At 55.8% G+C, this 15000-nt stretch overlaps 1 protein-coding gene across 1 annotated transcript in view; it reads left to right on the plus strand.

Moving 5' to 3' along the window:
* Positions 1-15000, plus strand: part of ANK2 (ankyrin 2, neuronal) — a 154136-nt gene that overhangs the window by 79089 nt on the left and 60047 nt on the right. The window contains exons 18-23 of the mRNA XM_015563371.1: positions 503-866; positions 2983-3081; positions 4948-5046; positions 8809-8907; positions 9864-9962; positions 14643-14715. Coding sequence (XP_015418857.1) covers positions 503-866; positions 2983-3081; positions 4948-5046; positions 8809-8907; positions 9864-9962; positions 14643-14715 — 833 coding nt within the window. The remainder of the gene's footprint in view (positions 1-502; positions 867-2982; positions 3082-4947; positions 5047-8808; positions 8908-9863; positions 9963-14642; positions 14716-15000) is intronic.

Below are 15000 nucleotides of genomic sequence, written 5' to 3' on the forward strand. Positions count from 1 at the left end.
GCTGCCTGCTGCCGGGACCCCGGCCCGGGGTCGGAACCTGGGGTGGCCTCTGAGTGAGGAAGGCATGCAAACGCCCAGCATGTGGGCAGGAGGTGGGAACAGGACCCTGCAGGAACTCCACGCATTTATGCTGGTAATGCTGTGTGCATGTGTGTGCGCGTGTGTGCATGTGTGTGTCCGTACATGTGTGTCTGCACGTGTGTGCATGTGTGCGTACCTGTGTGCATGTGTGCGTGCATGCGTGCTGCTTGGTCCCGCAGGTGGGTCCAAGGGCGGCCTGACTGGCTGGTCCAGGACGGCCCCCCCAGTGCAGAGGCTTGGAAACCAGGTCCTGCCAGGGAGGCTGAGGGGGGAGGGCTGGCCTGGGGGGAGGAGAGCAGGGAGGCCTGGACCCTCGGGTGTTGGGGGGGGCGTGCACAGGGCACCGGCCCCCCTCAGGCTGCTCTTCAGGAGGGACCGTGTGCGAGGGGGGTTTTGGAGGTTTGGGGCTCCCGTGCCCTCCCTCTGCCCTGCAGTGTCCTGTGACACCGCTTCAGCGACTCCGGTGTTGGGTGGGGACTTTCATTGACCATCACACACTGGCTTCTAGCTCCCCTGTCAGCTGCCTCCAGAGAGGTATGTCCCCCAGGGCAGGAGCTGAGCTCACCCGTTCCTCTCACTCTTTGCAGAACGGCTACACTCCCCTGCACATCGCCGCCAAGAAGAACCAGACGCAGATTGCATCCACGCTCCTCAGCTACGGGGCTGAGACCAATGTGGTGACCAAGCAGGGCGTGACCCCGCTGCACCTGGCCTCCCAGGAGGGGCACGCGGACATGGTCACCTCGCTCCTGGACAAGGGCGCCGACGTCCACACGTCGACCAAGGTATTTGCTTTGTCTCTGGGTTCGGCCCCGACCCTTGGGATGAGTGAACGGAGAAGCCGTCTGTGTGGACGTGGACAGAGCGAGGGGTTGTAAGGGAGGCGGGCCTGTGACGGATTCCAGGGCAGCTGAGGACTGGCCGCGGGGCCGGGAAACCACGGAGCCAGGACAGGCACACAGACTGTGGTGCGTCCTCGCGCCCTGCCTTTTCCTGTGAGCCTGTTACAGTCCGTCCCTCTGGGAGCTGCCTTCTGTGCCCCTCTGAGTGTGCGGTCACTCCCAGAGGCCCAGGGTTCGGGCCGTCGTCCACGCTCTGTCCTGCCTGCTCGTTCTGCTTGCAGTCCTAACTCCAAAGCCTGGAGAAAGGTGGTGGGGCCATCTGGGGCCATCTGCCTGCTGGTGCATGCCCACTGCCCATGTCACTCTCCAGCCCTGAGCCTCAGGAGCCCTGTGCATGGGGCAGGGACACAGTGGAACGCAGGCCCTGAGCCCACTTCGCCTGGCATGGGTGGTGGTCAGGGAATCGCTGTCTGTGATAAAGCAGCCCAGTCATCTCAGCCTTCCCCGGAGAATGGCCTGTGGACACACACAGTAACTGCACAAGAGTAAGAGTTGGGCTCTAGCCGGTTTGGCTCAGTGGATAGTGTTGGCCTGTGAACTGAAGGGTCCCAGGTTCGGTTCCAGTCAAGGGCACGAACCTCAGTTTCAGGCTCGATCCCTGCCCTGGTCACAGCATGTGTGGTAGGCAGCCAGTTGATGTTTCTCTCTCTGTGTTTCTCCCCCTCCCTTCCACTCTCTCTAAAAAGCAATAGGAAAATATCCTCGGGTGACGATTAACAGCAACAACAAAAATAGAATGGGGGTCAGGGACAGTACATCATTCAGTATGCACACGTGACTTTTACACACCCACGTTTGCCCGAGGAGCCCATGGCTGGAGATCATGGGTTTTGGAGACATGGCTGAGCCGCCCTGGCCTCACCTGGCTGTGGAGACAGGCCTGTGCATTGGGCGGGGGCTGCCGGCTCCAGGATGATCCCGCTGCTTCCGTCTGAGCGGGAGAGAGAGACGGAACGGAGAGATTGCACTGAACAGGACACTATGGGGCAGAAACTGCCCACTGACAGGCTCAATTCCTGACCTGTGAATGGTACTCAAAAAACACCTGTGACACAAACTGGTGATTCAGCTTTTAAAGATGCCCTTTAGCCCGGCCAGCGTGGCTCAGTGGTTGAGCACCGACCTAGGAACCAGGAGCTCACAGTTCAAATCAGGGCACCTTCCTGGATTGTGGGCTTGATCCCCAGTGAGGGCCGAGCAGGAGGCAGCTGATCAGTGATTCCCTCTCATCGCTGATGATTCTAGCTCTCTTTTTCTTCCTTCTTCTCTGGAAAAAAAAAAGTGCTCTTTAAATTTCTATCTTGGTGGGAGCTCCTTACCCCGTGTGGAGGCTGCCAGATTGTGGCAGAGACTGAAAGCCTCTCCCCTCCGGCCCCTGGGCCCTGTGCCTGCTGACTGTGAACCGTGCTCCACTGGCACATTGGGTTAAAGCCACCGCTGGTGCTCACACGCCAGGCATTCCATGTAAAACTGGCCAGTTGATGGTGCTGTGTACAAACGATGGGGCCACCTCTTATTTAGCCCCTGGAGGACCCTGGACAGCAGTGCCCTGCCTTTGGGCTGGAGAAAGCCATGCTGAGCTCATTCCTGGAGTGACATTTGTGCACCGATGTGATGACTTATTGAGGGAAAGGCAGACTGTTGCAGTGCTGATCAGGGAGAAGTGGCTGGTGGGCCAGTTACTTAAGGGAATAAATGGACTCAGTCGGAGGCACAGATGGGCTGAAGGGCGTGTTCCTGGGAGCACCTTCGCTGACTTGTTTTAATGTCGCAAGTCATGATGTAAGTGCCCAACAGAGAAAACGATTGGCTGACAGTGTTGGGGAGCGAGGACCTGCCTTGAGTGGAAAGTGGCCATAACTTAGGGGGTTTGTCTTCAATTTCAAAAGATGTGGTTTCCAGGGAGAAGCTGTAATTGCAGGACTTTTTTCAAGATGGGATATTACAGATGATCAGTGCATCTTCTCCCCTGTACCCGCCGCTCCCCTTCTCTCTGCAGAGTGGACTCACAGCCCTGCACCTCGCAGCCCAGGAGGACAAAGTGAACGTCGCTGACATTCTTGTCAGACACGGAGCGGACCAGGATGCCCACACGAAGGTACAGGCTCCTGTCACTGTGGTGGGTCCCGCCCTGGGTGCCTCCCAGCCACCTCATCAGGGTACCCACGTCCCTGTCCCCTCCTCACAAGTCCGTCCTGCTCACACACTGCTGGACCTCCTGCTCCCAGAACCAAGTCCGGATGGAGAGAGGAGCGGAGATCCCAGTGCTGCGCCCACACGGCCTGCTCCCTGCTGCTCAGCCAGGCGGTGACCTGCTTTCTCCTGCACCCACTCCCTCCATGCCCTTCGCTGACATGGCTTTACCCTCACTTTGCCATGAACCCCATTCCACCTCTGCTGCATTTTCCTGCATCCCCGCCTGGCCCTCTCTGGCCTCATCGCTCCCATCTGTTTTCAGATCCCACCATCTGTGCCCCTCTCTTAGCTCTTTTTCAGGTTAAGTCAAATGCATGCTTGGTCTCCTTTGCTGGTGTGAAGTCCTTTGTTCCCAGTCTGCTCCCCCATGTTTGTGTCCACAGGATGCACACCTAAGTAATATCTGTACAGTCAGTCTCACACCAAGTAATAGCTGTACAGTCGGGTAGAGTGTGTCACACCGACTAAGTATTAGCTGTACAGTCGGGTAGAGTGTCTCACACCCACTAAGTAATAACTGTACAGAGTGTGTCCCACCCACTAAGTAATAGCTGTACAGTCAGAGTGTGTCACACCCACTAAGTAATAGCTGTACAGAGTGTGTCACACCCACTAAGTAATAACTGTACAGTCAGGTAGAATGTCTTGCTGGGACTGAAACTCTGTCTTACCCCCCCCCCGCAAGGTGTATTTAGTGAGTGGTCATTTGCTTGTTTATTGTTACTATACACACCCACTAAGTAATAGTGTACAGTCAGAGTGTGTCACACCCACTAATAGCTGTACCGTCAGAGTGTGTCACACCCACTAAGTAATAACTGTACAGTCAGTGTGTCACACCCACTAATAGCTGTACCGTCAGAGTGTGTCACACCCACTACGTAATAACTGTACAGTCAGTGTGTCACACCCACTAATAGCTGTACCGTCAGAGTGTGTCACACCCACTACGTAATAACTGTACAGTCAGTGTGTCACACCCACTAATAGCTGTACCGTCAGAGTGTGTCACACCCACTACGTAATAACTGTACAGTCAGTGTGTCACACCCACTAATAGCTGTACCGTCAGAGTGTGTCACACCCACTACGTAATAACTGTACAGTCAGTGTGTCACACCCACTAATAGCTGTACAGAGTGTGTCACACCCACTAAGTAATAGCTATACAGTCAGAGTGTGTCACACCCACTAAGTAAGAACTGTACAGTCGGGTAGAGTGTGTCACACACACTAAATAATAGCTGTACAATCGGTTAGAGTGTGTCACACCCACTAAGTAATAGCTGTACAGTCGGGTAGAATGTGTCACACCCACTAAGTAATAGCTGTACAATCAGTGTGTCACACCCACTAAGTAATAACTGTACAGCCGGGTAGAGTGTGTCACACCCACTAAGTAATAACTGTACAGTCAGTGTGTCACACCCACTAATAGCTGTACAGTCAGAGTGTGTCACACCAACTAAGTAATAGCTGTACAGACAGTGTCACACCCACTAAGTAATAACTGTACAGTCAGAGTGTGTCACACCCACTAAGTAATAACTGTACAGTCGGGTAGAGTGTGTCACACCCACTAAGTAATAACTGTACAGTCAGAGTGTGTCACACCCACTAAGTAATAGCTGTACAGAGTGTGTCACACCCACTAAGTAATAACTGTACAGTCAGGTAGAATGTCTTGCTGGGACTGAAACTCTGTCTTACCCCCCCCCCGCAAGGTGTATTTAGTGAGTGGTCATTTGCTTGTTTATTGTTACTATAGCTCGGTTACACTCCTTTAATTGTGGCCTGTCACTATGGAAATGTGAAAATGGTCAACTTCCTTCTGAAGCACGGAGCCAATGTCAACGCCAAAACCAAGGTAAATGCTGTTCTCCCTTCATTTCTTTCACAAAAGTTTCAGCCACATGGACGCTCTGTGCGTTCATTGTCATACACACGTGCTTCTATGTTAGTTTTTCTGAAGTGACTCTGAGCACACCATGTAGGCTGTGCAAGGGGCTGTGGCTTTTCGTTCTAATAATCTTAACAGCCTGTAGGCTGGGCTCAGAGCTGGTGTCAGTTCAGGGAGCTGACGAGCTAGCACCTCACCCTGGGCCCTGCTGGGACGCTGCGCCTCCGGTCTTGGCCCGCCCCAGCCCTCACCCGAGGGAGCACAGACCGGCCTAGACCCAGTGCCTTCCTCTTTTTAAAGGAATCCTCACGACGGTGTGAGAGAGAGATACCCGCCGGCTGCCTCCTGCATGCCCTCTACTGGGGATCAAACCCACAACCCGGCATGTGCCCTGACGGAATTGAAGTGGGGACCTCTTGGTTCATGGGTTGAAGGTCAGCCACTGAATCTCACCGGTCGGATCCCACGTCTGTGTTACACTGAATTCACATCACCTGTCTGAGGCCACAGAGCAGGAGCAGTGGGATCGGAGCTCAGACCCAGGCACTGCGTGTGGTTCAGGCCCGGGCTCTTAGCGCTTGCATGTCTGAAACCTCAGCAGCCTCACTCCTCCCCGACATTAGTCCATGCTGCCTCCTCCCACGTCTCCTGACCCGGACCTAGTCCCCCTCCCGTTCTTCCTCGCCTCCTAGTGTGACCTGACCTGACGTGACTTTCAGGTGACACCCACCCCTCCCTACAGCTCGTCACTGTCTCCAACGCCTAGGACCCCGTGCGCTCATGGCCTTCCCTCTCCTCAGCTGCTCTCCTCCTCAAGTGGCTAAATCTCACCTAAGCCACCTCCGTGATGCTTCCTGCAGAACCTTTTCCCTGTTTCCTTTCGTCCTTACCCAAGGGCATGTTCTCATCGATTCAGAGAGAGAGGAAGGGAGAGGGAGAGAGAGAAACATGGCCTGGTTGCCGCCCATCCCTGCCCCGACCGGAATGGAGCCTCCGTGGCCCTGCTGTGCACAGGACAGGGCTCCAGCCAGCGGAGCCCCAGCCGGGCAAACTCAGAGCCTTCCGTCCGACTCCAGCAAGAAGAGCCGCTGCCTGTTCCGAGTTCTCCTGAACTTGGCGTGCGGCGACTGTAAGCTGCCTCACTCGGGCGCTAGCGCGCACGGGTTTGCTGGGCCAGCTCCACAGAGCACGGGGTGGAGCTTCCTGCTGGAGTCAGGGACGCTCGCCGCGGCAGAGCCTGGTGATGCTCACGCGTGTTGTTACGTGTTGGTCGTTGCATGGTTATACGCTGGGAAGCCAGGCGTCCCAAGAGGAAGCATTTGCCTCCTGGGGTTTGATCTGCACTCAAGTGGATTTTTGGTTGAGAGAAAATTCTCATTTTAACTTTTCAGGGTTTTTTTGTTTTTTTGTGTGTTTTTTTTCATCGATGTCAATTTTATTTGCTTTTGGAAGTAAATGTATCTTATGTGTCTTCAGTGGGTAAACACACATCTTCAGAGGATGTCCTTTTAGTAAACAGGGTTTTTTCACAGAGAATGACATTTTGTAGAAGGAAGTCTTTCTTCATATCTCGTGTAACCATAGTTACTAAAATCGGTTGCTATGAAAATACAAACAAATATTGACTTTACTACTGAAACTTTCGTGACTTGGTGTAAACATTTGGCAAAGTGAACTTTTTTCATGGAACTGCTCGTCACTTAGAATTAGAATTGAACCCTGTAACAGCAGCTTGAGGCAAACAGGTTGGATTAATTATAGGATAATTTGCAAAGAGAGTTGCGAAGTCCACGTGTAAAGCAAGCATGTCAAACTCAAAGACTCACGGGCCAAATAAATGAGGCCTGTGGCTTGCGAGTTCGACATGCTGGGTGTAGAGCCTTTGTGAATTAGACTCTAAGGCAGTGATGGCGAACCTTTTGAGCTCAGTGTGTCAGCATTTTGAAAAACCCTAACTTAACTCTGGTGCCGTGTCACATATAGACATTTTTTGATATTTGCAACCATAGTAAAAAAAGACTTATATTTTTAATATTTATTTTATATACTTAAATGCCATTTAACAAAGAAAAATCAACCAAAAAAATGAGTTCGCGTGTCACCTCTGACACGTGTCAGAGGTTCGCCATCGCTGCTCTAAGGTGAAGAGTCTCAGAGAAAGAAAGACCGTGTTTGCCAGCATTTTCCTGTCACTTCAGGGAAATGAAAGAAAAATGGTGTGGACTTCATATCTGATCCTTCTCAGAATTCGAAGTTTTGGCGTTTTCATTTGTAACTGGGCGGGGCGGGTGGGGGGAGGTCAGAGGTCAGGGGTGCTGGTTGTGGGGAGAAGTGCTGGTCGGGGGCTCCCAGCAGGATGGGTCTAAGGCGGCGGGTGGAGCTTCAGCCAAAGGGTCTGCAAAGCCTGTGAGCTGCCCCGAGCCCTGGAAACACCTCCTCGGACGTCTTTCTGGCCGCAGTGCCCACGTAGACCGTGTCCCGCAGTCAGTGCGAACTGCTGGGGCAAGAACATGGCCGTGGCGGTGTCGACTGGGTAGCACGGGGTCTCCTGTGCAGCCCAGGAATGTCTGCAAGTGCTGCTGGGCCTGGCCAGGTGAGGGCTCCGTGGGCACATCTGGAAACACGGTGGGAAGGAGGGATATTTAGAAGAACTCACTTCTTCCAGGCTCCTCGGTGTCCACAGGTGATGTGACGGGAGCAGTGTCTCTGTGACCGTTAAGTTTCCCAGGTTCCTGGGTCACTCCCGGGATGCATGGACACGGCCATGCTCAGACCGTGGGTCACAGGAATGGACACAGCCCCCAGACAGAAGGCCACAGTGACGGGGGATGTAGCAGGGACAGCAGGGGGGAGATGGAGGGACAGTAGGGGGACGTGGAGGGACAGCGGGGGGACGTGGAGGGACAGCAGGGGGACCTGGCGTCCTGTGTGCACAGTAGACACATGCAGATGGAGAAGCGTGTTGCGCGCTGGTCGCGAAGCAGCTGTGACACCATATCGCAGGGACAGACGCTCTGACAGGTTCATGGTTGACGGCAGCGCCCAGAGCACACGGGTGGGTCTGACAGACGTGGAAGCTTCTGTCAGGCGAGGCCAGCGGATAAGGGTAGCGCAGCTCTGGCCGGCGTGACCTTCTCCACGGGCCTGGCTGTGGCGTGGCTGTGAAGAAACTCCTTCCCCCGTTCCCAGTTGTGTCCCCTGACACGGGGCTGTCCCTTTACTCTGCCCTTGTCCCTGCACCAGCACGTCCAGGGCCAGGCGGCCCTACTCACCTCATGACTCCTCCTCACTTCCTTGGAGGCGAGCCCGGCCAGGTGGGGACAGAACCAAAATGTAAAGACCGTGGGTCAGAGTGGGCCTCCCACGACCCCCCTCAGGGGAAGGAACTTCCAGACCGAGGTCCGGAAAGTGAGCCCTGAGTGACCCGTTGGGAAGCCGCCCGGGCCAGGCACAGTGCGGTGACGCCTGCAGCTCTCGGACGTCTCCTCGCCACCGCTGCTTCCGTGGCGGCGCGGGCTCACGTTTCCATGCTCACGGCTCAGAACAGTGTCGGAGACGCCAGTCGCCTGTCTCCCTTTACTCAGGGGCAGAAGGTGTGCGGGCGTGTGTGCTGCTGGGAGCGGGCTCCTGGGGCGGCCGCCCCCATGCACAGCATTGTCATAAGTAAGATGGCCTTGAACGCAGGCTAACCGGCTTCTCCTTCTCCTCCCTCCTTGCCCCCCCTCCCAGAGTGGCTACACGCCCCTGCACCAGGCCGCACAGCAGGGCCACACACACATCATCAATGTGCTGCTGCAGCATGGGGCGCGGCCCGATGCCACCACCACGGTAAGGCCCCCCGCACCCCGGTCCCTCTGCCATGGCCAGTGCCAGGGGTGGGGGGGACCCTCTGTTAGTGCTGCTGAGTCACCTCTGACTCCCGGGGACCCGTGAATGTTGCTGCCCGATGCCCAGCCTCACTGCCCTGCGCAGCCTGGAGGCTCAGCCTGTGGCTCTTTCGTGAGCCCCTCCACCTCCTGTTTGGGCTCCTCTTCTCTTGCTGCCTCTGTTCCCAGCATCGGTGTCTTTTCCAAAACCCCTGCCTCCTCATGAGGTGTCTGAAGTAGGACAGCGTCCGTATGTCACCTGCCCCAGCCGTGCTCAGGCTGAGCAGAGCAGGGTGCCACAGTCCCCACCCCTCCTGAGATGGGCCTCCACCCTCAGGCCCCAGCTCTGGGGTAGCCTCAGTGCGGCTGGCGGTCTGGACTTGGGGGCTGGAGGCTGGGCCCACCGCTTCCTCTGGCGTAGACAGGCTCCTGGGATAAGGGGCCATTAGGATGTAAATGAGGTGGTGTGATTCACCCCGGGGCTCCCCAGGCCTGAGCAGCGGCCTGCTGTTTGCTGTGGTGTCTGCACACAGGGACTGTGCCCTGAGGCGCCTGCCCTCCCTGAACCGGCCTGTCCTGGGGAAGGCGGGCCCTCAGCCAGGCTGGTCTGGAGGCCTCCCTTTCCCAGCACCATCCAGCCCCCAGAGCTGACCACCCAGGGGTTAAAGCCGCAAGTGCTTCTCCTTAGGAGGAGGGGCAGATGCAGCTTGTTGTGTTTCCATGGTGACCCGCTCTCCAGGCTGGAGAAGTTACCAAGACACATTCAGATGTGATGGTGAAAACGAGTGATTTCCTCCACTGCGCCTGGCGTTGGAGGAGGCGCTGGCTCCTGGGGCGGTGAGCTCACTGGCTCCATTCTCTCTCTCTCTCTCTCCCTCTCTCCCCATCCCTTCTTCTCCCCCCCATCCCCCTCTCAAGAATGGCAACACGGCCCTGGCCATCGCTAAGCGGCTGGGCTACATCTCGGTGGTCGACACCCTGAAGGTTGTGACGGAGGAGGTCACCACCACCACGACAGTGAGTAAGGGGCCCGGGGCTGCTTCTCGAGCCAGCTTTCCCGTCGCGCCTTCTCCCCTCACCCCACGTCCTGCGCCGCGGTCTCAACTTCTAGGGGTGAATCTGGGCAGCACAGGGAGGGCCACAGTGGGAGGGCACTCACAGGGCAGCGGCCGAGCTCTTGTGTCCTGCACATCCCGGTGGAGTGTGTGAGTTCACAGGGCCTCCTTGTTTTTTCCTGCTCCTCTGCCCTCGAGCTGAGGTTGGGTGTGACCTCAGCTGCCAGCCGAGGGGCAGGACAGTCCTGGCAAACTCCTCATTTGAGCAGAGGGGACGCAGCCCCGGGAGGGTCCTGGTCCCTGCAGTGCTCCCGGCTGGTCTGAAGGTTCCCCAGAGACTTGTTCTGCCCCATGTCCTCTCTGTCTCTGATTATGTTTTATTCAAAAAGAACTGAGTGCGCTTAGTAGGGAAACAGTCTGCTAGGGCAGGGTGTGTGGCCTCTGCCCACAGGGCTGGGGGACTCAGCGGGCCGGGGGTCCTGGGGCCGGGCCTGTGGAGCAGAGCTGGGTGCCTCCCAGGGCTAGTCTCTGCACCGACTTGTTGGGGACGTTTGTGAGGCTGCGGACGGCAGCTCGGCGGCTTATTTGGAAAGTGGGTAAGCAGACAGTAGGGCACAGACAAACCTCGGCCGATACGAACACTGAAAGGTTCCAGCAACAGCCCAGGCGCAGACGATGGGCCGGTGGGAGGTGGGAGGAAGGAGTGTGTTCCCGGGCGACAGCAGCCCCGTGACACGGCAGTGGGTGAGCACAGCTGCCGGGACCTGTCCTATGTGGGGGAAGTCGGGTTTATTTCTGGACGCGAGGCGATGTCGCAGACGCAGAGGGTCATGCCACGTGTTTTCTCGGGCACTTTTAAAGCCTGTGCCCCGGTGCCACAGTATTTTTAAAGATTTTTTTAATCCTCACCTGAGGATATGATTTCATTGACCTTAGAGAAAGGGGAAGAGAGAGGGAGGGAATCATGGATGTGAGAGACATCGATCAGTTGCCTCCCGTATACATCCTGACCAGGGACAAACCTGTAACCTATATGCCCTGCCTGGGAATCGAACCCACAACTTTTTGGGGTACTGGAGGAGGCTCCAACTGACTGAGCTACCTGGCCAGGCTATTTTTAAACGTTCAAAGTGAAGTTTCTTCAAGAAATTACGTAGGAGAAACACAGGCCCGTTTCTGCTCACACTCACCCCGAGTCACACTGGAGGTGGGTCGTAGTGGCCGTCCTTGCTCCCTGCTTGCTTAGACCCAGTGCGTCTCCCTCCGCTGTAGGGAGAGTTTTGTCCTGTTGGGCATCTCTGAAGCAGCGTGGGCATCCCAGGCGGCCAAACACGTCTGTTCTTACGGCTTTTTCTGGGCACTTGGGCCATGTGTGCATCTTCATCAGGTCCCAGCGAGGGGTGCGCCTGCATCCTTTTCTGTACCTTGTGCTTTTTTCCCTTCCGTTCGCCTCATTAATCCACGTGAAGGGTTTCTGGGTAGAAACCAGTGCTGAGGAGGGGTCAGCGGTGAAGACAACACCTCCCCCAGCAGCAACTCCACATGGTGGCCTGGAGGGTGGCCCATGGGTTCTTTAAGAAAAAAAATTCTTTAGCTCAACAAAACGGTGGGTCAGACGTGTCCATTGTGAGAGATGGCAGCTCTGTCCGAGTGAGAGACCCCGCTACACAGGCCACGTTTATCACGAGGCAGTCGGCGTTCTAAACACTGGCCACAGGTTCTCAGACACACGGCCAGCCCCACACCCAGCTCGGGGGCACTCAGATCCCCTGTGAACCGATAGACGGCCAGGTCCCCACCCCCAGCTCTGGGGCACGAAAGCCTCAGAATTCTGTGGGCTGTGTTTCCCCTCTGTAACTGCTGTCCTCACGCTGCCGAGCTGAGCGCTGCCCCAGCAAAACCACTGGCCCCTGCAGGTGAGAAGCCCCCGACAAATACAAGGCCCCGGGCATGCGCTCCAGCGGGGGTCAGCGGGGGTCAGTGGGGTCAGCGGGGTCAGCGGGGAAGGGTCTCCCTGGCTGCGTGGCCTAATGCAGCGGCTGCCAACCAGTGGTCTGTGGATCACTGATGGTCCGTGAGGCCCGAAAGGCTGGCGACCGCTGATGCGCCTGACTTTCCTCCTGCCTCTCACGTCAGTTCTTCTCTCGTGGTTGCAAGTCTGTTGTTTTCTGAAACGGAATCGGGGGTTAAGCATTGAAAAATGAACGTACTCCTCTCTGTTACGCGAGTCTCGCGCGTCTGCTCTTGGGGAAGAGATTTTCATTCCTTCCTCCGCACAGCAGTGTCATCGATGCCGCTAACACGCAACAAAGCTCCGGAACTGCAGGGGTACGTCTAGGGTTCAAGTTGAGTTTGTCGGATCCCAAAGCCCATGATCTTAACCCTCTGGCATCACAGAGCTTGGCTTTGCTAAAGGAGCTTCGCAGGGATTTTGCAAAAGAAAATTTTTCACCTAATTTTCAATTTAAGAAAAACCCTCTTACCTGGCCCCTTTGTGTATGTTCACGGAAGCATCATGTTCAGTGTCATTTCCTAAAGTCCACAGACTCACTAAAATAACAGCCACTCACCATGACAGGCAAACAGCACAGACAACTTAATAATTATGTAAAATAAAATTAAATTAAATGTTACGCTGTCACCTCTTCAGTGGAAGAGTTGAAGGACAGCTGCACAGCCCACAGACGTCGCCTCGGATTCGTGGGACGTGCCCTGGAGCCGCCACGTGGGTGTCTGAGCTGCGCCCCCTCCGAGGTCTTCCCCCGAAGCCCTTGTGCAGGGAGAGGCGTCGGGCAACCGCTGGGGAAGGAGAAGTCGCGGCTGTACGAGTGGCGGAGGCATTTGGAATCATGGCTGTTTCCCTAACCTTCGCTCCATGAGGCGCCCGGGGCAGGGACAGCTCGCCCCGGTGGTCACTGTGCGGGCAGGGGCGTTGGGACAGGGGCCCCTGGTCCTGGCAGTGGAGCAGGAGGCAGTCTCTTGAGGCAGCTGGGAGAACCGTGAGATGCGACCCAGGCGGCCACTATGGGTCAGCTGTCAGGTCTATGTATTATTTGCATAATTTTAAAGTGACCCACCCTCTTTTATGCTGTGTGTAACCACTGATAGCACCTAAAGCACGGAATAAGCCGCCACCATGAAACGGCGTCCTGTTGTCATTTAAATGCTGGGGAGTTCTTTGGCAGCCGTTTAAGAAGATGCCAGTGTTCCGAGTTCCACCCCTTCCCCAGCGGGAGCGGATCGCCGCCGCCGATGCCGTGATGCCTGTCCCCCCGCGACAGCCTTCAAGGCGGAGTCGGGCGTTTCCTGGGACTCTAGTCCGTGGCCCAGAAGGCTCGGTGTCCGTCTGCACGAGAGCGTCACTCCTGCATGGGAACACCCACATCTGTGATGCCTGCTTATCCCGTGTGCCATTATCTGAGACAGGACGCTGAGAACAGAACCTTCTAAACTTTTCACATAATTTTTCCAGGTTAATAACATCTGTGTAGCGAAGCTTAACCCCTTCCCCAACAATTTTTTTGTTAAAAACGTTTCTTTTTCAGACTAATTTTTTTATTTTGGTTCTATATAGTATTTTTGATGCTGGTTATGAAAACAGTTTGTAACTCGTCTTCCTATAAACCATATTTTTTTACCATATTTTCTTAGTATACTCGTCGACGACTGAAAAAGAACATTTTGTGAAAACGAGTATACACGTTTCTGCCGGGGAAGGGGTTAAAGCCCTACACAACCTGCTTCCTGTGTCTCAGTGGCTTTTGGTGAAGACTCTACTCTCATTTCGAGATTCGTTATTTTAAACTTCCCGTAAAGATGCCAGGGGATGTGTCTGAAACGGCTCCTGGCCCGCAGCGGCCACTCTGCTCCCTGGTGCCTGAGTGACCGAACGCCCAGGCTCTTCAGCGTTCGAGACCTTAGTCCCGAGTTACAGTAGGACAGCTCCTGCCAGCTGGTGTGCAGTGAGCACTGACGTGTGCCAGCCGCTCTTAGGGCTCTTGTATGTGTCATCTCATCCGATCTTCACAACCACTGGTGAGCAGTGTTGTCATCGCTGTTCACAGACGAAGACATTGAGGCACGGAGAAGCAAGGGCCTAGCAAGGCCTCACAGCCGGCGGGAAGGTCGCGTTGGAGCCTGGTCCCCCCCCCCGCCCCCCCGCAGCCGGGAGCTGGGCGTGTGGCCGGAGGCTGACCAGCCGCACAGGCCAGGCGTGCAGAGTGGACCAGCGTCCCCCCTCTGGGCCCAGAAGACCCGTTTTCTGCCCAGACGATCTACGTCTTTCACGTGGTTTACCACGTCTTTTCCCCGGGCTTGGCTTTAATAAATTGCATGTGTTCATTGCTCCCGTAAGGCTTTTCTGGAGTTCACTTCAGGGAGGCCCTGCGCACGGTGACCGCCGGCTCCGGACGATCGGCCGTTGGTGCCACTGGGAACGAACTGGCTGTTAAGTGGGAGCTCACGGCAGCGGCTTTCTCTGGTGCAGCCTCACGGTCCGTGGCCTTTGTCCTCAGAGGACGTGGGTTTTCACGAGAGAAAAGCAGAGAAAGAACTTCAGACAGGCCTTGGGCCGACGCGGAGTCTGGCTCCTGGCGTCTGCTGGGAGTTTGTTTTCAAGCGTGAATGCTCTTTCTCTTCGCAGACTATCACTGAGAAACACAAGCTGAATGTTCCCGAGACCATGACCGAGGTGCTGGACGTCTCTGACGAAGAGGGTGAGGCTTTCTCTGCGTTCTCCGGGGCGTCTGTCCTGGTCCTGCCGGGAAGCTGGCCCGTCTGGGGACTGAGCGGGCAGTGGGTGTGGGCGCCAGCGGCTTCACTAGGAAATCATGTGTTCACCTTTGTTACATTGACTTTTGCCATTTGGGGAAGGAGGATCCATTAGTCTATTTTCAACTGGTGTTTTCCTTTTTGTCTTGTAAGTAGCCAGCTGGGAAGGGGAAAGGCTGGGAACTGGGTCATCTGTGAAAATACCTGCCTGATAGGACAATTGTTAGCAT

This window comes from Myotis davidii, unplaced genomic scaffold (genome assembly GCF_000327345.1).
Source record: "Myotis davidii unplaced genomic scaffold, ASM32734v1 scaffold698, whole genome shotgun sequence".
NCBI lineage: Eukaryota > Metazoa > Chordata > Mammalia > Chiroptera > Vespertilionidae > Myotis > Myotis davidii.